This window comes from Rhinatrema bivittatum, chromosome 5 (assembly GCF_901001135.1).
Source record: "Rhinatrema bivittatum chromosome 5, aRhiBiv1.1, whole genome shotgun sequence".
Taxonomy (NCBI): Eukaryota; Metazoa; Chordata; class Amphibia; order Gymnophiona; family Rhinatrematidae; genus Rhinatrema; species Rhinatrema bivittatum.
In genome coordinates this window covers 297,554,734-297,574,929 of record NC_042619.1, presented here as the reverse complement: position 1 = coordinate 297,574,929, position 20,196 = coordinate 297,554,734, and the positions used below count along the sequence as shown (strand labels likewise).

General features: G+C 45.3%; 1 protein-coding gene across 1 annotated transcript in view; it reads left to right on the top strand.

The window, feature by feature from the left end:
• Positions 1-20,196, top strand: part of LOC115092825 (tetraspanin-15-like) — a 466,288-nt gene that overhangs the window by 259,456 nt on the left and 186,636 nt on the right. The window contains 1 exon segment of the mRNA XM_029604161.1: positions 4,335-4,430. Within this exon segment, the coding sequence (XP_029460021.1) occupies positions 4,335-4,430 (96 nt within the window).

Here is a 20,196-nt window from a genome sequence, read left to right as displayed (position 1 = left end):
CGGTATAAAAAAGTTTTTAAATAAATAAATAAATAAATAAACATAGAGTGAAATTAAAATGGGTAAAGAAGAGCACCCAACGTGCTTGGCAAAGGTTCAGCCACTGGGCATGATGAAGGTACTGTAAATTTTTATGGTCCATGTATACCGTGATGGGACACTGGGACCCCTCCAACCAGAGGCGCCACTCCTCGAAGGTGAGCTTAATCGCCAGGAGCTCCTTGTCGTCAATACCGTAGTTCCGTTCTGCCAGCGAGAATTGTTTAGAAAAGAAGGAACATGGATGGAGTATGTCGGTAGGAGAGTGTTGGCTTAATACCACCCCTACTCCGTCGGAGGAGGCGTCCACCTCAAGTACGAAGGGGCGCAGAGGGTCAGAATGTCGGAGGCAAGGTTCTTGAAGGAAAGCGGACTTCAAGCTTTGAAAGGCTGTCACGGCTTCTGGAGACCACAGTTTAGGATTCGCGCCCTTGCGAGTCAGAGCAGTAATTGGGGCTACTAGCTTGGAGTAATTGTGGATAAAGGCCCGGTAATAATTAGTGAACCCAAGAAATCACTGAACAGCCCGTAGACCTGTGGGTCACGGCCAGACCTGGATGCACCTAAGTTTCTCTGGGTCCATGCGGAATCCGTGCTGTGAGACAATATACCCTAGGAAGGGTAGGGTCTCCTTCTCGAATGAGCACTTCTCTAACTTAGCGAAGAGCTGGTGGTCTCGAAGACGTTGAATTACTTGGGCAACATCCTGGCGATGGGTCGGAAGATCCCTAGAGAAGACTAAAATGTCGTCCAGATAGATGACGACACACTTGTACAACAGGTCAAGGAAGATCTCGTTCATCATATTCTGGAACACAACCAGGGCATTACAGAGTCCAAAAGGCATGACCAAGTATTCATAGTGCCCGTTGCGAGTATTAAAGGCCATTTTCCACTTGTCACCCTCCCGGATGCGGATTAGGTTGTAGGCTCCCCGCGGGTCAAGTTTGGAGAAGATCCGGGCTCCTTGTAGGCGATCAAATAGTTCAGCAATGAGAGGTAGGGGATAATGATCCTTCAAAGTGATAGTGTTGAGGCCCCTGTAGTCAATACAGGGACGGAGTGATCCGTCCTTTTTGGCCACTATGAAGAAGCCCGCTCCGGCGGGAGACATGGACTTGCAGATGAATCTCTTGTAAGTTTTCCTGTATATAGTCTGACATGGCCCAGATCTCAGCCAGGGATAGCGGGTAGACCCGACCTTGAGGCAGTTTGGTATTAGGCAGGAGGTTGATGACGCAGTCAAAAGACTGATGCGGAGGCAGGGTATGTACGCCTTGCTTGGAAAAGACCTCCGCATAGGGGGCATAGCATTATGGTAGTCCGACTGGAAGAAGTGCCGTGGAGAGACAGTGACGGGTCGGGGGTGACTTGAGACCTGAGTCCTGGCAGGAAGGCACCCCACTGCGAGAGTTGCGAGGACGCCCAGTCAAATTGCGGCGAGTGCTGCTTTAACCAAGGTAGCCTGAGAACCATCGGATGGATGGAGTGGTCAATAACGTGGAAGGTTATGATCTCCTCGTGCAGGGCACCTGTGCACAGAACAAGCAGAACAGTGGTGTGGATGACTTTGCCCAGTAAGGGCTCTCCGGAGATAGAGGAGAGTACGAGGGGTACCGGAGCGAGGCAAGTGGGAATCCGGACGTGTTGCGCAAGCTGTTTAAGGATGAAATTGCCTCCTGACACAAAATCCACCAGGGCTAGAGTGTGGAATTCTAGACCACATTGAGGGCGACAAGGAGAATGAGAGGGGGATCGGAAGTAGTCCCCCAACTTGACCTAGGCCCGTGCGTTTCCCGGACATATTGGGCATCGAACTAGAAGATGCCCAGCCTTTCCACAGTATAAGTACAGACCGAAGCAGCGGCGCCGGAGGCGCTCCTCGGAGGTCAGTTGGCCCTGTCCTAGTTGCATGGGTTCTTTAATAGCCACCTTGGTAGGGGCTGCAGTGTGTTTGGGGGACAGAGAACGCTGGAGAACTCGGGAAGACAGAGAAGGTCTCTTAGGAGCATGTACCTCCCGGGAGTGCTCCTGAAGTCGACAGTCTATTTGTCCAGCCAGTTCTATGATGCCATCCAGCAAGGAGGGCAGCTCTCGGGCTGCTAACTTGGCCTTAATTCGACCAGCCAAGCCTTCCAGAAAGATTGAGCGCAAACAGTCCTCGCCCCAGTGAAACACCGATGCCAAGGTGCGGAACTCGATAACAAAATCCATTAGGGGACGGGCCCCTTGATGTGGTGCAACAAGGAGGCACTCGAGACTGACTGCCTCCCGGGATCGTTGAAGATGGTACGGAAGTGTGCGAGGAAGCGGTGCAAGTCCTGCAATACTGGATCAGCCCCCTCCCTGAGGGGGATGCCCATGCCAGTGCCTTACCGTCCAAGAGGGAAAGTATATAAGTAGTTTTGGTGAGATCATCCGGAAAAAGCACTGATTGGAGACAAAAGTGCACGTGGGACTGGTTCAAGAAGCCGCAGCACTGTAGTGGATCCCCAGCAAAGCAAGGTGGTGCTGGGAGGGGAAGCATAGACCGAGTAGTCGGCGGGGGAGCAGAGGCACCTGCGGAGAAGTAATGTTGTGAGATGGAGAACAGGAGTAATGTGGAGAGTAAATGTATGACAGTATGTTGGTGAGTGTGTCTTGTTTGATAATAGGATGAATGGCATGATATATGATAGTGTCTTATTTTAGTGTTTTTTATATGGTATAGACTTTCTAGGAGGATGATTGTGTGATGCACACTGAGGAACAAGCTGGTGCCGTTGGAAATAGTGGATAACAGTAACCGAATAGTGTCGTATGAAGAGTTATCCAATATATATCCCCTGAGGAAGCTCGTGGAGGGTGAAACAAGGGACCTTGTTGGGGTTTCCGAGGGGTTGGCGTTGGTACATTGTGGGATTTATGAATTGGTACTGGGTATTCTGCTTTGGGGCTTATTTATGTGATTTTAATGTGGGTATGTTGAATGAGTGTGTATGAATGTTGGAAATATGTAGGTTACTATTATAATATACAGTGATATATAAATTTGTACCTATTTTTTTATATTTTATTATTAAATTGTTCAATGTTGTGATATGATATATAATAAAAGTATGATGAATATATATATGCTGGTATTTATTAATGTATTGTTATGGTATTATGTAATGTAATGAGTGTTTTGTAATATTGAATTAACCCCCATATATATGTATTTTCAGCCATGAGAGAGACAGGCCCTGCTTTCTTGTCCCAAAGTGCACATATTACTAAATGCTGAGATTTATTGGTATTGTGGAGAAAATCCTCTCTTCTACTATGATTATCTGAAATCAGTCAAGCTTTCTGCCTAGGAATTTAACTTTCACAAACCATCCCAAATATTGTACTGCCCATACAGAGAAAAAAGTGGCCCTTACCAGTCACTGGCAAGCTAAAAGTGGCATTAAGAATAAGAGATGTCATTTTGAAAGTATGAGAAAAATAAACCCTGTATTTAGTGAAGGGATTTTAAATTGCATAATAGCATTTCATGCATTATGAAGCTCATGACACTGTGGAATTACATAGGGCTTGGTTTTTTTTTTTTTTAATGAGCCTTTAAGTTCTAAGCTTCAGGCTTCAGAAGGACCCCTTATCGTTTTGTTTCAATATTTTATTTTTTCCATGCTGTAAGAAACTGGCCAGGTAAGCAGTGGCCACGGCAGGCTTCAGAAACTAATTCATCATGGCCAATAATCTTAATGCTATGCTAAAGTGTGTGTACATTACACCAATGATGCTGCAAAGGCACTGATTTATTAAAGGACTGTAATCTCCATGTCTATTTATATTCTGCTGTTCAGGCACTTCAGAGCAGATTGCATTCGGGTACTGTAGGTATTTCCTTATCCCCAGAGGGCTCACAAACTAAGTTTGTACCTGAGGCAATGGAGGGTAAAGTGACTTGCCCAAGGTCACAAGGACTGGCAGTGGAATTTGAACCCTGGCTTGCAGCCTGCTCTTTAACCACTAGACTACTCCTCCAGTCCACAATTTCTTATTTGTCCTTCTTTGTGATGCAACTGGAACTTATCTAGCAGTTTGTAATTACAGCCTCAGAAGAGATGTTCAGTGCTCTCTTAAAATTATATGTGCTACACAGTAATTTTTCACTAGCAGGAGATATTTTTGCAATATGGAAGGGTGTTTGGCACCACTTTAAATAATGATCGCTTTATCACGAGTTCATTAAAATGCAATTTCTGCTGTATTAAAAGCAGGTTTGGTAGTTCTGCAGCATTAGCTCCTTAACATCTCTTGCTTTGCAGATGAAAGAACTGATACACTCGAACCTCCAGGAAGGCATCAAACATTACTATGACGATCTGGATTTTAAGAACATTTTGGACTTTGTGCAGAAAAAGGTCAGTGTTCTAAGGTCCGTGGATGTAAAGTTGCTGCAGACGATTTGGTTGTAGATTCTGCCAAGCCCCTGTGCAGAACATGCTTTCATTAAACAGTCTAATAACAGTACTTTGCTAAATGGACTCAAATCAACCATGGCTAATTAGTATTACAGTAATAAATGCCACAGCATTTTTTAATTTGGCTCTGGTAGTTAGTGAGCATGGGAGACTGAGTTTTGGTGTTGTCATGTTCCTTGTAGACTTGAGTAGTTACAATAAATACTTTTCAAGAAAGCAGTCGGCATGAACATCTGTGAAAAGCACATCGAGGGGGCAATGTTCATATTACTTCCATAGCTGTAGAGTCTGTGGCTACTTTTTACCTGCAGTCTTTGCACCAGTTTTCAAAGTATAAGTATGTATGTATTTTTATTTGTTGATTTAGCTCACACATTTTCATTGGTAGCACAAGGCAAGTTACATTCAGGAACTGTAGGCATTTCCCTCTCGCCAGAGGGCTTGCAATCTGGGTATCTGTTTACTAAGCTGCATTACCTGGGCAAATTTTGTAACTCTAAGGGGTGGGTGGGCTAGGGTGGGGGTGTAGGGGCTAGCTTCCAAGGGGAATTTATTTTTAGACACAGGAGGGGTTTGGGGGCGGGGCCTGTGCCGCTAGTTCCGAGGAATTCCAATGTTATTTTTTGAACTTTGGCCATCTCAAGGGGTGGCAGATGGGGGGAGGGTCAGAGCGTATTGCAAGACCTCCAGGGTCTTTCAGACATGTGGGGAGGGCTCATACAAATTGATCGGTACTTTTAATTCACAGACCCGGGAGCACTGGGACACATACTTTATAAAATTCAGGGTTATTATGTGTAGAGCATAAGAAGTTGGGATGGTAAAGCACCAAAAATTCACGTATCCTTATAATGGATTAATCAAAGGAATGAAGCAAAGAAAGCATTAAATCAAGCGTTTCCACCTTTTTATTCATAAATGCTTGGAAGGAGGTTTCAGTCCCCCGACATGGACCGTGTTTCGCCACATGGGCTGCATCGGGAGGGACAGAGGCCCAGAAAAACCACTGTCAACAGAACCAAGAAATCAGTCAGAAGAATGTAACCAAGGATCCACAACAAACAAAAACCAAGAAGACACCAAGCAGCAGACACTGCTGCTTACATACGCAGGAAATACAGAAAACAATAATTTATAAAAACAAAGGGGTAAAAACACAAGTTAAGAAGCACGAATATAAAACCTATAAATGTGAGAAATACATAAATGCATGAACATTGTCATGAGTGATCAGCAAGTCGGGAGAGAGGGACAGACGGGGGGGGGGGGGAAGGAAAATGGGAGGAAAGAGCAGGGAAAGAAGGGGGGAGGGGAGAATGTTGAAGCCAGCGTATAACATCAATAAAGCATAGAGTCATTAGCTTCAATTCAAGAGGGGGGGAGGGGGGCGGGGGAAGACGGGAGAGGTAACAGTGACCAAGCAAGTACATTAATTTAATTTTAAACCTTGGGGTTGCAAAAATGCTAATGGCAGGGATGAAAGCAACAGAAAAAGAGTTATCCTTAGGGACTCGACGTGAGAACACTAAAAGAAGCGAAATGAAGAAATATGGCAGGGTGGGGGTCACGAGTACCAGGGAGGGAAGGAGGGGGAGGAAAGAACGGTCTTAATCAAAACGGGATACCTGATACTTATGTCAGAGGGTTCTCAGTACATGAGCCAAGCAGGGTAAAACAAGGAGAAATCAGAACAGAGAAAGCAAGTAATGACCACATAGAATATAAAGAGGTGCTAAATGGGTGGACAATACCTATCAGGAGAAAACGCCATTGTTGAGTGAAGGATGCCTCGCGGAGGATTATCCAGAAAGAAGAAGAAGAGGCCAGTATTGGGAAAGGGAGGAAAGGTATATGCAAGTATCAGTAAAAAGGTTCCGCGGAGCCAGACCTGCCGGGTGCAGTGAAATAGCTCTCAGAAACAGTTCCTGATCAATTTCTGTATATAACCGGCCTTTCCACCAGAACTATTTAGAGGAGGGAGGGAACGCCGACAAAAATAACATTGAAAGGCAGCAGTTAGAGAAGACAAAATAAAGGTAATATGTTTTTTAAAAAGGGGCCGAATCCGCCAGGAGGAAGGAAATGAGGTTGGAAAGGACTTGGCTGGAACGGTGAGTCAATGGCATCTCCACAGGGTGGCATTCCCGCGTTTAAAAAGGGGGCGGAGAATGCTAAACCCACGCGAGAGTCGAGAGCACCGGGACCAAAGTGTCAAGCAAATAGAGAACGGGACCAATGAGGCCAGGACTGCAAAGTGCATAATATGAGGATATCAGTAAAAATGAAATTTTGGTGAAAAAAAAAAAACCACAGATGGAGAGTGGCGAAAGAGAGAGAAAAAGGGGGTAGAAGGAGGGGAGGGGGAGGGAGGGAGGGAGGGGGAAGAAAGATTGGGAGAGGATCAGGAGGAGGGAATGAAGGGAAAAAGGAGAGGGAGGACAGAGGGGAAGGGGGGGGAAAAAGAAAGGGAGCAGGCTTAAAAAACAAATTTATTTATTTTTTTGTATTTATTTAAAAGAAAACAAGCTTAAAAGAAAACGGACTACTGAATATCCCAATTAAGCCCAGCGGGATGAGACGTGTTGAGGGTGAAAATCCACCATTGTTCCCATTTTAACAACCATGCATTACAGTCATCTCCCTGGGCACGTGGGGTGGGGGCCTCAAGTGCAAAAACGCATAAATCTTCAAGCTGATGATGGAAATCTGACCAATGTAGGACAAATGGGGCTTCCTCGCGAGAGTTTCGAAATCAGCTCATATGCTCAAAAATACGCGTCTTCAAAGCTCGCGTAGTTTTCCTTACATATAGGAGTGGACAAGGACATGAGATGACACACTCTACATCAGTAGTGTTGCAGTTAGAGAAATGATGGATCGGAAAAGATTGGCCAATGAGTGGATGAACAAAGTTCTGTATACTATGAGAAAAGGGGCAAGCAACACAAGACCCACATGGGTCATGGCCCAGAGAAATGGGAACAGATTGTGTGGAATATAACTCAGAGGAAACAAGCATATCTTTAAGGTTATGACCACAAGTGAATGTAAATCGAGGGGGGTGGGGATCATGAAACAGCAAATGTGGTGAAAAGATATGCCAAAACTGCCGGATAATTGTGCAGGCAAGGCCTACCCTTAAGGAGAAGGGCAAGACTCAGGTCAATTCAGAAGGTGGGTGTGATAAGAGGGTTCACAGTTACTGTAAAGATCCCGTTTAAGGGCATGTTTCAAAAGTTTATATGGGTAACCTTGCATTTGAAAGCGTGCTAGCATGGAGTGAGCTTGAATCAAAAAATCGTCTCTTGAAGAGCAAATTCTTCTGAGGTGAAAAAACTGTCCTACCGGTATGTTCTCACTAAGGGTCTTAGGATGATGGCTGGTGAAATGAAATAAAGTATTTTGATCGATCGGTTTTCGAAACAGAGAAGTGGAAAAAACCCCAGAGTTCAAAGTGATAGACATATCTAAGAAAGAGATAGTGGAAGGATGTATCTGCACCTGGAAGCGGAGGTTTGGAGTTCAGTGAGTCCATAAACATGTAGAATTGGATATCAGTACAGAACCACACCATTTCCCAATATTGGTCTCTCCTTCTTCTTTTTTAGCTCATGCTGAGTTAAACATTCTCCCCTCCCCCACCCCCTTCTTCTGTACGCTTATCCTCCTATTCCCTTAGTGGCAAAGACTATCTTGAAGCTTCAAGAGGACAAGGGTTCTATGATCCTCATAGCCTCTCATTGGCTGAGACAGTTCTGGTTTCCACTCCTACAGGAACTGTCCATCCTGAGACCGATCAGCTGGGGACTTCACCATATGTCATCACGCAAGATCAAGGCAGGCTGCAATATCACAACCTCCACACCCTGTCACTCACAGTCTGGATGCTGAGAGGTTAATCCTGCAACCACTTGATCTCTCAGAGGATGTGTCTCAGGTCCTGGTGGCTTATAGAAAGCCTTCCCCTAGAAAGTGCTATGAACTGCAGTAGAGGAGGTTTTCCGTATGGTGTGAGCAGAAGGCCCTAGATCTGTTCTCCTGCCCCACACAAAAACTGCTTGATTACCTTCTACACCTATCAGAAGCTGGCTTAAAAACCAACTCTGTTAGAGTTCAATTGAGTGCAGTCGGCACATACCACCAAGGTGCAGATGGTAGGCCCATCTCTGTACAGCCTATAGTTGTATGATTCAGGCAGGGCGTGCTTCAATTGAAGCCTCCCCTAAGGCCTTCCGCTGTGTCTTGGGACCTCAATGTGGTGTTAATTCAGCTGATGAAAGCTCCTTTTGAGCTGCTGCATACCTGTGTCCTGAAGTAACTGACCTGGAAGGTCATATTATTGGTGACGGTCACCTCTGCATGCAGAAGTGACCAGGCCCTAGTGACTTATCCAACTTACACTAAGTTTTATCATGACAAGGTGGTCTTGCATACACACCCTAAATTCCTGTCTAAAGTGGTAACAGTCTTCCATCTTAACCAGTCCATCATCCTGCCAATAGTCTTTCCCAGGTCCCATTCGCACCAAGGCGAGCAAGCACTGCACAATTTGGATTGAAAATAAGCTTTAGCCTTTTATCTGGAGCGGACAGTCCACCCAACTTCTGATTTCTTTTGATAAGAATAGGTTGTGCATTGCTGTTACCAAACAGACACCATCCAATTAGCTAGCAGATTGCATCTCCTTCTGTTATGCCCAGGCAAGACTGCATCTTGGGGATCATGTCTGTTGTGTCCATCGGTCTCAGACGGCTTCGACCTCTGTGCCTCACCTTTCTTCCTTCTCTCTCCTCAAGCCTTGGGAAGATGGCTGCTACCGCATCTTCATGCCGCTCTCTCCGGCGTCCCTGGAACGGCAACGGCAACGGTGTTTGCCATGATTTCTTGAGGACCTCCTAGGCTGCATGTGAGCACGCCACCCACATCTTTATCCATGTCATGGCGGGAACCTCGGGAGCGTCCCCTCTGAGTGACATTATCACATTATTTAGCCTGCCCTTCGTTTGCTAACAAACTGAGTTAGCAAGGATTGGATTGCCTCCGGTCTAAGCTGCTCTGCCACTTCCTAGCTGCCGCAGGAAGCTCTCTCTCTGCCCTTCAGGGTAATTCATCGCTAACCTGGGTACCAGCTCCTCGGGGGCCCTTATGCTTTCTTTCAGGTACCTATCTGGGACATCAGGTACTCGCTCCTCGAGGGCCTGCTCTCCTTACTCTGGTGCGACTACTGCACTACTTCTGCCTGCCAGGATCTTCATCATACAGCTATCTTCTTGAGTGAGTACTAACCCGGTCAGTCTGTCTCACCTTCAGCTGCAGCACTCAGAGTCTCCACCCAGGACCTTCCTCGCTACCCTGCATTGCCTACCATCTACTCGAGTGTGGGACTGGTCTCCTCTGCTGAGGACCCCTGGACTACTTCTACTGGGTTACCTCATTGCTGTCCACTTCCCGGGCAGTACCATCAAGCTGTATAATAAATACAAATTATTTGTGTCTGTGTGAATAGTCTAGCCTAGTACTGCGGTTCCTCATGGGGCTCCTCCCCGTGGGAGTGGCCATCACCGCAGTACCCAAGAATCCACTCCAACACCTCAAAACCATAACAATGTCAAGGCTCATTCTGTCAGAGCCATGGCGGTGTCAGTGGCCCACTTTTGAGAAGTTCCCATGGAGGAGATCTGCGGCTGCGATGTGGAGTTCTCTCCACACATTCACATCACACTAGGGTCTGGATATGGATGACCAATATGACAGTAGGTTTGGCCAGTCTGTTCTTTGTAATCTGTTTGAGGTGTAGAACCCAAGTCTCCCTTCCTAGGGCCCATTGTTTAGGTTCAGGCTGTCTCCGCGCCCCCCGTTACCAACAGTACTGTTGTTGTGCCCATTGGCACCTGGTTGGATGTCTTTTAGTCCCCTTTTGTGTTGGGCAGCAGCCAGTAGCTAGGGATTCACTCATGTGTGAGGACTACCATCTTGCTTGTCCTCAGAGAAAGCATAGTTGCTTACCTGTAACAGGTTTCCTCCTAGGACAGCAGGATGTTAGTCCTCATGAAACTTGTCCGCCACCCCGTGGAGTTGGGTTTTCCCTATTTTTTGTTTTAGTTTTAATTCTATGTTAGAAGACTGGAGAGGACCCCCATGTGGACGCGTGGTATAAGGCTTGTTGAGCATGCTCAGTTTGCCTAGTCAAAGTTCTAGAAACTAGGTCATAGATTTCAGCATCGGGGCTCTATCTGATGATGTCACCCTTGTGTGAGGACTAACATCCTGCTGTCCTCGGAGAACACCTGTTACAGGTAAGCAACTCTGCTTTATCACCTCAATATTGTGGTAATTGAAATCTCCCATTATTACTGTTCTGTCAAATTTGTTAGCGTCCCTAATTTCTCTTATTTCATCGTCTGATCATTTTGGCCAGGTGAATGGTAATATACCCCTATCGCTATACTCTTCCCCAACACACATGGGATTTCTGTCTATAAAGATTCTACTGTGCATTTAGTCTTCTGCAAGATATTTATCATGTTGAATGCTATGCCATCCCGAACATAAAGTGCCACCCCCTATCAAGTTGATCTACCCTATCATTGCAATATAATTTGTACCCTGGTACAGCACCATTCCATTGGTTATCCTCCTTCCACCAGGTCTCTGAGATGCCAGTTATGTCTATCTCATCATTTACTGCTATACACTCTAACTCTCCCATCTTACTTCTTAGCCTTCTGGCATTGGTATATAAACATTTCAAAGTGTGTTTTTTGTTTGTATTAACAACCTGTTTATCAGTTAACAGGGATAACTTGGAATCTTTTAACTCAGATGGTTCTTTACTTATAGGCACATGGACTACTTTTGCTTGTATTGCTGTCTTTCTGTTGGAATGTTCTGTTTCTTTAGTATCTTTCATTAGTATTTTCATTAGTATCTTTCCCCCCCAAACCATGCACTGGTGAGCAACTGTCTACTTTCCCCCTTTTCTCATATTATTATATTTATATTCTGTTTTTTCAAGCACCTCAAAGTGAAGTACATTCAGGTACTATAGGTATTAGAGATGTGATTCAGCCGAACCTTTTGGTTCAGCCTTCGGTATTGGCCCGCCGTGGGAAATTTCATTTTCCTGCGGTTCGGGTAGATTTTATTTCAGATGCCCATAAACCGAAGCGTGAAACTCGCCCCAACCCTTTGAATTCAATTATTACAACGGGGGATTGTAAAAAAAACAAACAAACCCCAAACCCACACCAACCCTTCAAATTTAATTTATTGCAATCCCCCCCCCCCCTCCCAACCACCCCAAAATTTGCCGAAATTCCCTGGTGGTCCAGCGGGGGTCCCAGGAGTGATCTCCCCCTCTCGGGCCGTCGGCTGCCAGTAATCAAAATGGCACCAATGGCCCTTTGCCCTTACAGTGTGACAGGGCCTATCGGTGCCGGCCGTCCATTGCTCCTACCATCTGTCACATGGTAGGAGCAATGGACTGCCGGCACTGAGGCAATAGAGGGTAAAATGACTTGCTCAAGGTCATAAGGAATGGCAGTGGAATTTGAACCCTGACTTCTCTGGTTTGTAACCCACTGCTCTAACCACCAGGATACTCCTCCAGCAGCCTAGCTCCACCCTGGATAAGGTGGAGCTCATCCTTTTGGAAAAGACTCCCCTGTCCCTAAAAGGTTGCCAAGTTGCTAACTAAATTGAATCCTTCTTCCCTACACCATTGTCTCATCCATGCATTGAGACTTCAGCTCTCTGTCTGCCTTTGGAACCTGTGCGTGGATCAGAGATTATTTCAGAGAATGCTACCTTGGAGGTACATGTTATATTTTTCACAGAGCAGAACTATGTGGGAGCTGCTTTGTTTAAAAATACTAGGATAAATTTCTGTATATCCACTTTCACGCGCAAATGCAGTACTGCAAATAGATTTGAAAGTTAGGCTTAATGATTGTTAATACAATCCTCAAAATTAAATATTAATGAATATCCTTTCATCTATTGATGTGGCATAGTGTCATATTCACAATGTGCTCCCATAGGAACCAAAACATAATTGTATACATTCAAAGTCCAGTAATAAATATTTTTTTAAGTTTATCTTTCAATGCATCTAAAACATGAAAAACAATTTCCACTTATCTTGCAGTGGCCAAGAGTGTGGCAGAGTTGAATTAGTGTTACAAAATCCACAAATAGATGTACTCTTGGTGAGCACTTTCTCTCCATCTTCAAATTGGGATCTAGCAGAAAACCGCCTGACATCATTGGTGTTTCAATGTCACCATTACTTGTTTCAAGCAAACTTGTCCATACTGAATCAATGAGATGACAACAAGGCCCCTGAAACCTTTTAGCAGTAATTTATAGGTTAAAAAAAAAAACCTGTGAAATGTGCCACAGTGAACATAAAAATGGCAAAAGACAGTTTTCAAAGGTTGTAATGCAAGGAAACCCTTGTTTGCGCTTGTAAAAATGCCTTTGGAAAATTGCCCCCTCTCCATGCCCTCTGTGTGGAAATAGTATTTGTACTTTTCCTCATGCAAAAAGGAAGCCATTTTCATGTGGCTTCCCTTAATTTATCATGTGTACTTTTCTGTGATTTCAAATATCCTGGGATTCCTGCCGACTCTGTTTCAACACTTTAACTAGTAGGTTCGCATCATCTCCTGTTAAAATGACCATAAAATGAGGCCCACTGCATATGGAAAACCTCGCTTTGAGTCCTCAAGTTGATCAGGATTGGAAGCACAGTGGAGTAGAAAGGGTAGCATGGGTCCTAGCTCATCCGAGAGCGGTGTTGGCCACAATGTTTACTAAGTAGTGCTTGAGGGAGTGAACTGTGCAGCTGATGAAAAGATTCCTTATCCATTTCTGGATTCCTTCAGCGTGGAGCAGACATTGATTTGTATAATGTGGACATTATTCTAATGACTATTTAGCATTTCTTTAATATACTACATGTCAACCAGTGCACGTGTTGTCATTTTGATGCCACTTGACAAGCATTTACTTAGTAGGTGTGGTTCATGAATAGCTCATTAGAGTGACAGAATTGATTTGAAGGTTTTCCTGTAAGCTGTGGCTTAATTTACTGCTCTGAGCTCTCCTGACATTTTAATGGGACCAAACCACTAAAGTTAGTGTAAACACTTGGAATTCAACAAGGAATGATAACTTCTACAGTCTTCATTAAACCAAATAATACTTACAGGATAATTTAGTGAAATCAGTACCTCCTGCTCACATAGATGATATACTAAATTATGTACAGCATATACATATTATCTCTGTAATATATGTATAATAAAGAGAAGAATGTGGGCGAAAGTGCCCACACAGGCGGAGGGGTGACTCTCCCCTTCCACTCCTCCAGCTTCTCTTCTTCTCGGGCTTACCTCCCCTATAATGCTGTTCACCCCCCTTGCATGGGGGATGGTTATGGGATGAGAAGGTGGAGTTGGGGTTAGAGATGGGGAGTTTTTTGGTTTTTTTTTTAGGGAGGGCATTCAGGGAGCAAGAGCTAGCCCTGCCCCTTCCTGTGGAGGGGTACCCAAACCATTGGTGCAGTAGGTGCTGCTGGGATGCAGTGGAACATGCCACATGGGACTACTACAACCGCATGGGGGCACCTGTTGGGCCCCCAATATGTATTGGCACTGCTAGCAGGAAGGTGAAGCAGTAGGGGGGTGTCCAGATGTGCTAGCTGTCCTGTGGCAGTACAGCAGACTACCTCTTGGAAAGCTGCGGAGGGTGGACTAGTTGGCCAAGGGCAACAGCCCAAAGCAAATAGCCCAGCTGACCCCATGGTGGGCAATAAAAGGTATGGTCCAGCTCATTCACAGCTGGCCAGGGGGAGTAGTGTTTAGTAATATTAAATTGGTTCAGATATAACTTGTTGTATTGTTGTAAACACTGTAATAAAGCTGCGGCCCTATCTTTTACCTCTTAAAATGTTGTTGGTTCAGTAACTTATTATATTGTATTTCTGGCATTTGGGCTGAGGGGATGAAGGAAGGGAGAACATCCAACTGCTTGTTAATCACTGTGTCTTTATAAACATTAAAATTATATGGCACTGTGAAGGAGCCTATGCCCCCTTCCAAGTAACTCAGACAGAATCAACCTCCTTGATGTATGAACTCAAGAGTCCTTTAGAGAAAGCAGGAGGAAAAGAGTAAGTTTTGCTGATTCTTTCAGCCGCTCCCTGCTCCCTCAAAGGCAGGCAGAGAGGAAGGACTCCTGCAGAACTGTCCCTGCAATCCCTGAGAGCTAGGGAAGACTAACTGAACTGAGGAATTTTCCCTGGTTTAAAAAACCTTTCAACGTCAATCTGTCTTAAACAAAACCTAGATCCCTGCCCTGTATTTAATGCTGGACTGCAAGTGTTAATGCAAGAGTCATATCGCTGTTTAATTTCCTCAAACAGCAAAGGTCAGTTTTTGGAGGTGTTTCCTCAAACCGGCTCAGTCGCATCACGCTAACCAGAAGGCTGGGCTGCAGTTATATAACTTTTTAAAGTCTGGGAATCTTGTGGCTTGCTTAAAAATCCTAAATCCCTATCTGTGCAATTCTCACAGTTAGCCTAGATAACTACCTGCAAGCCAGGCTCCTAGAGGCTAAGAGGTGTTATTTCCACCTACCTTGGAAGTGAGAGTTCAGTTACAGTTAACAACCTTATTGAGCCAAGGAGCCAGAAAATATCTGTGTTTTATTCTGAAGCCGAGAGCCTGAGTTGACTTTCGTTGTTCCTGAGTTTATTTCTTTATGATAAATGTCTTGACCGCAATGGCCTTGGCTGTGTCATCCTGGAAGCATCAGTCTTTTGGCTCCTTCACAGCCTCAGAGCAAACACTGATGTTCGAGCCTTGGTTGAACTCACAGCTCTTTAGCAAAGGACTAGGAAACTTCTGATGCCTGTAGTAGACTGAGGAAGGCACGTGCCGATTTATACAAAACATAAAGCAGATGGTACTCTCACTGACTGTGGATCTAAAAGTGCTCTGGAGATGGAAGCAGCAGCGAAGGTCTGATGGCTGAGGCACAGGGAATTAAGGCTTATGCATGAAGTCATGGTATACAGTAAATCCAGAGTTTACATTTTTCAAATTATTCAAACAAAGTCCAGCTATATTTAGTGAAAAAAAGATCAGTGATAGGCTGTTAGTTGCTATAATAAACAAAATGGTGGACTGCTTCATTTCTGTCCTTTGTTAGATTGTATTATAATTATCCTGCTGGACCATTATTGGATTTTGTTGACTGTCCGTAGTTATACTGTAGTGAGCAAACACAATCAGAATATTCTCCTTGACCATGCTTGACCTGACCTAGGTATATCACAGATGTGAGTTATGCCCCTGTGACAGACATCACAGGAAATGCCATTTACTCAAGGTTTTGATGTGATGCATGGTGCTGTGACACACTACTAATCAGGGGAATATTTTACTCTCGTGCAGTATGTTTGTGAGGGCATCAGGGTATCTTAAGAGTACACTGGGTCTTGAATTTGCATTAGCAAGTCGCGTGCCAAAGGATTTCCTTCCTGTGACTTTGATCATCTCTTCTACTCTCATTATTGCGTGTCCTTAACAGAGCATATCTTTTCATAGTACAACTATTGATCTTGTTTCCCAAATGTACAAAAGATTGACATGGGCAGAAATCATGGCAGATGCATCATAAAGATGTCAATTTAAAATTGAAAGCATCAGCATTTTTACTTTGTATCAGTCATGCGGATGTTGGTACTTAATATAAACCAAATTGACAAAAAGAATTAGATTTAACAAGAGGAGTGGGAAAAGATGTGCATTGGGCATCAGAATTGGGAAGACTTGTTTATTGCATTATCTTAAGCATTGATAGTTTGGAGTTTACTTGAAACAGAACTTTTATATGAATACTAGCAGTGGCCCGGCCACGCGTTGCAGTGGCAGAGTCAGGTTCTTTCCCCTCCCACCCCTCCCCCTTCCCCTTGCTCATATACCTCAGTCACACATCGTCCTCCCCCTTGGTCACTCACCCCCCCTTTCCTCCCCTGTCCCCACTCCAACTCTCTCCCCTCACACTCACCCCCTCCCCCTTTGGTCACTAACCCCCCCTTCACTCCCCTGTCCCCACTCCAACTCTCACCCCTCACACTCACCTCTCCCCTGTGTCTCTCCCCTGACACTCACCGCCCCCTTCATTCTCCCTCCCATCACTGTCACCTCTCCCCGCCTACTCCCTACCCTTTTGTCAGTGACACCGCACCCTCTCTCAATCTCCTTCCCTGATTTTGATCCTCTCCCGCTCGCAATGCCCTCCCAGCTGACCCCCCCCCCCACCCCGGGTCCCTCTCCCTCTTGTGCGGTTCTGCGCGGCCCGCTCCCGAAGGCACGAGGTCAGCGAGGATCCCTCCCTGTCATGCACGTGAGCCGTACCAGATCGCCGCCGCAGCTCCTCCCAGGTGTCGAAGTTCGGCCGGCCGACACCACCACGCCCGATATCGCCGCCGGTCCGCCGCTGCTGCGCCTCCCAGCGCCATGTTGGTCCCGCTGTGTCCGACATGCGCTCCTGCCCGCGCATGCACAGTACAGCAGCTTCATTTCCCAAGGTAGATAGCGTGTATTGCATGTCTGGCCAACAGATGTCGCTGTTTTCCCCACACACATGTAAAAATATGTTTTTCTCTGTAATCTTGATAGAGAAGAACCTTGCCGAAAGTGAAAGCAAGGTTGTGTCCAAATTTGAAAGCAATTGGTGCAGTAGTTTCTGAGATTATCGATTACGTCCAAAATATTTTACATTTTTATTTATATAGATTTTTCAGTTCCTAGAATAAAATGCAGTCTGGAAACAGCCCTTCAAAATTTACAGCATTCTTTTTTATAATGTAACACCCTGTCCATATGAGGTTACCTTCTCAGCTTCAGGGAGCCAGGGATAACTCTCTCAAAATGAGAAATCAGTCTCAGCTTGGGTCATGGTCAGGGGGCAGATGAACTGCCGAGCTGAACTGAGCCAAGGACACTCACTGTCTATTACAGAGGATGTGCTCCAACAAAAGATAATTTATTTAAATAAGCTGGTTCATCAGTTCACAGAAATTGTTAAAATCACTCTTGCAGAGAAATTGGTAGATTCTCTCTCAACTTTTTTTCCCAGGAGCTCAGGACAAAGTTAAATCAGAGTTTTACGTACCAATTCCTCTTCAGCCTTGAACTAGACCTGACTTACTTAGCATCCACGAAAGTTTAAATCCAGTGTGTTACTCACAACTTTTAGGATGGCTGCAAGGCAACTCCCTCCCTCTTCTGTAGATGGAACGCAGCTCCCCAAACCTGCCCAGGGACTCTAATCAAGCTCAGGTTCCTTTCAGGCCCTCCTTACAGCTTCCTTAATTCACTCTGTAAACTCCCAGATTAATTTATGGACATCTCTTCATATTTCTCAGGCTTCCTGAGACACCTGTGGGGCATCTGTGCCCATCTCCTTCTCCTTTCCCCTGTAACCGCTGCAGAGGATCTCAGCTTCCTCCTCCTCCTGGCTTGGTGATCCTGAGGGAACCCCAGGGCACTTCTTAACCAGGGTAATATACCCTTCAACTAACCCTGCCCGTAGGGGCTGAGCTAGACTGTCTTTCAAGGATTTTCAGCTCCACCCCCTGACCCCCTGTTAACTGGAAGCTTCCCTGCACCTCTGCTCACTCTAGGATTTCCCATCGGGGGAAAATCACATTAAACACAAGACGCTCTTACAATAATATTCTATGGGGCTGCACTGACATGCAAGTTATTACATAATTTAAGAGGAAAGTTTCCAAAGCCACTTATTTATGTGGGTAAATCGTGATTTACATTTGTAAATTAGCTGTCTGAAGATTCCCTTTCCTCAGTATGGCTGAAAGTACATGCATTGTTCGACAGCTTGCATGCTGTTAGTCACATTTAGGGGAGCATGCCCTGAGGCGTGTTTAGGTTGGGTGGGGAAAAGAATTCACATGGCCTGCATTTTCAACTCTGTGCATGATTGATTTCCATAAAACAAGCACCTGCACAGAAAGCAGGTGCAAACCACCCACAGCTCATTTCAAAGCAAAAGTACCAATGGATTTTGACTCAGTGCAGACAATTTGAAAATTGACCCTAAATGAAACACTGGAGCTCTTTGCTTTGAATTAACAAGTTGGCAGAAACTTTCAAGTAGTAAGCTAGACAACTAGAAGTGCTGCTTGCTTATGTATATATATATATATACAAACTGTTAAGCCTGTAACAACGGGCTACATTAAATTTTTTTTTTCAGTCCATTTTCGAACACATCACCTTTCTACATTTTTTCTCCCTTACTCATTCACCTCGGTCACTCCTCCTCCCCCTCGGTCACTCACCCCTTCCCTCCCCTCAGTCTTACTCACCCTCTGTCTCCCATTGCCTCCCTCCCCTCACTCTCACCTCCCCCCTCCCTCCCCTCAGTCACTCCCCACCCTCTCTCAATCCCATCCCTCACTCTCATCCCCTCCAATCCCCTCTCAGCTCATCTGCAACCCTTCCCTCTCCCTCAGCCCTCCTCCACTCCCTCTTTTTCTCTTTTCCACAACTTCTTACCCTTCCCACTTACTCACTCACATCCCTCTGTCTCCCTCCCCTCAGTCACTCCCCCCTTCCCTTCAGTCACTACCCCCTCCCCCTCAGTCACTCCCCCTCAGTCACTCCCCTCAGTCACTCCCCTCCTCCCCCTCCTCCCCCTCAGTCATCGGGTCCCTCCCTCATGCGCTCCTTGCCGCCACCGGTACTGCTCCTCACCGCCACTGCTGCCGCTACTGCTCCTCCCAGCGCCATGTTTTTTAGCAGGTCACGCTCCGCTCTGACCGACGTGCTCGCCCACACATGCGCGGTAGGACTGCTCTCTATTGCGAATTTGTGGGCCGTCAGTCAGAGCCCATTTATAAGGTAGATATATTTATTTTTTTATTTAGCAGTTTTCTATACCGACCTTCATAGTAGATAACCATATCGGATCGGTTTACATTTTAACAAAGGGTAAAACTGAGGTAACAATTCTGGTAAATAATAGATAACAAAGGAAAAGGAATAAGTCAAAGTTACAATCAACAAGGTATGGAAAACTTGGAGGCTTAAAGACAAGCTGGAAGGAAGATAGAGGCAGGTAGAATAAATATAACATGATACGAATAATTTAACGGGTTAGAGCATATGCTTTAACCAGGAAATGCCAGTGTCCATTGTTCAGGAGGAAGTGTGTCAAGGTCCTTGTAAGAAGTGAGGCTCAAACTAGTGATTATCCGGTGGATCTGGGAAGGCTTGGTATATGTATTTATATACCACTTTTCCTGTCTTTGTAATTCACGAAAGGCCTAGGAGGTTTATAAGAACATGCCATACTGGGTCAGACCAAGGGTCCATCAAGCCCAGCATCCTGTCTCCAACAGTGGCCAATCCAGGCCATAAGAACCTGGCAAGTACCCAAAAACTAAGTCTATTCCATGCTACTGTTGCCAGTAATAGCAGTGGCTATTTTCTAAGTCAGCTTAATTAATAGCAGGTAATGTACTTCTCCTCCAATAACTTATTTAATCCTTTTTTAAACACAGCTACACTAACTGCACTAACCACATCCTCTGGCAACAAATTCCAGTTTAATTGTGCATTGAGTAAAAAAGAACTTTCTCCGATTAGTTTTAAATGTGCCCCATGCTAAC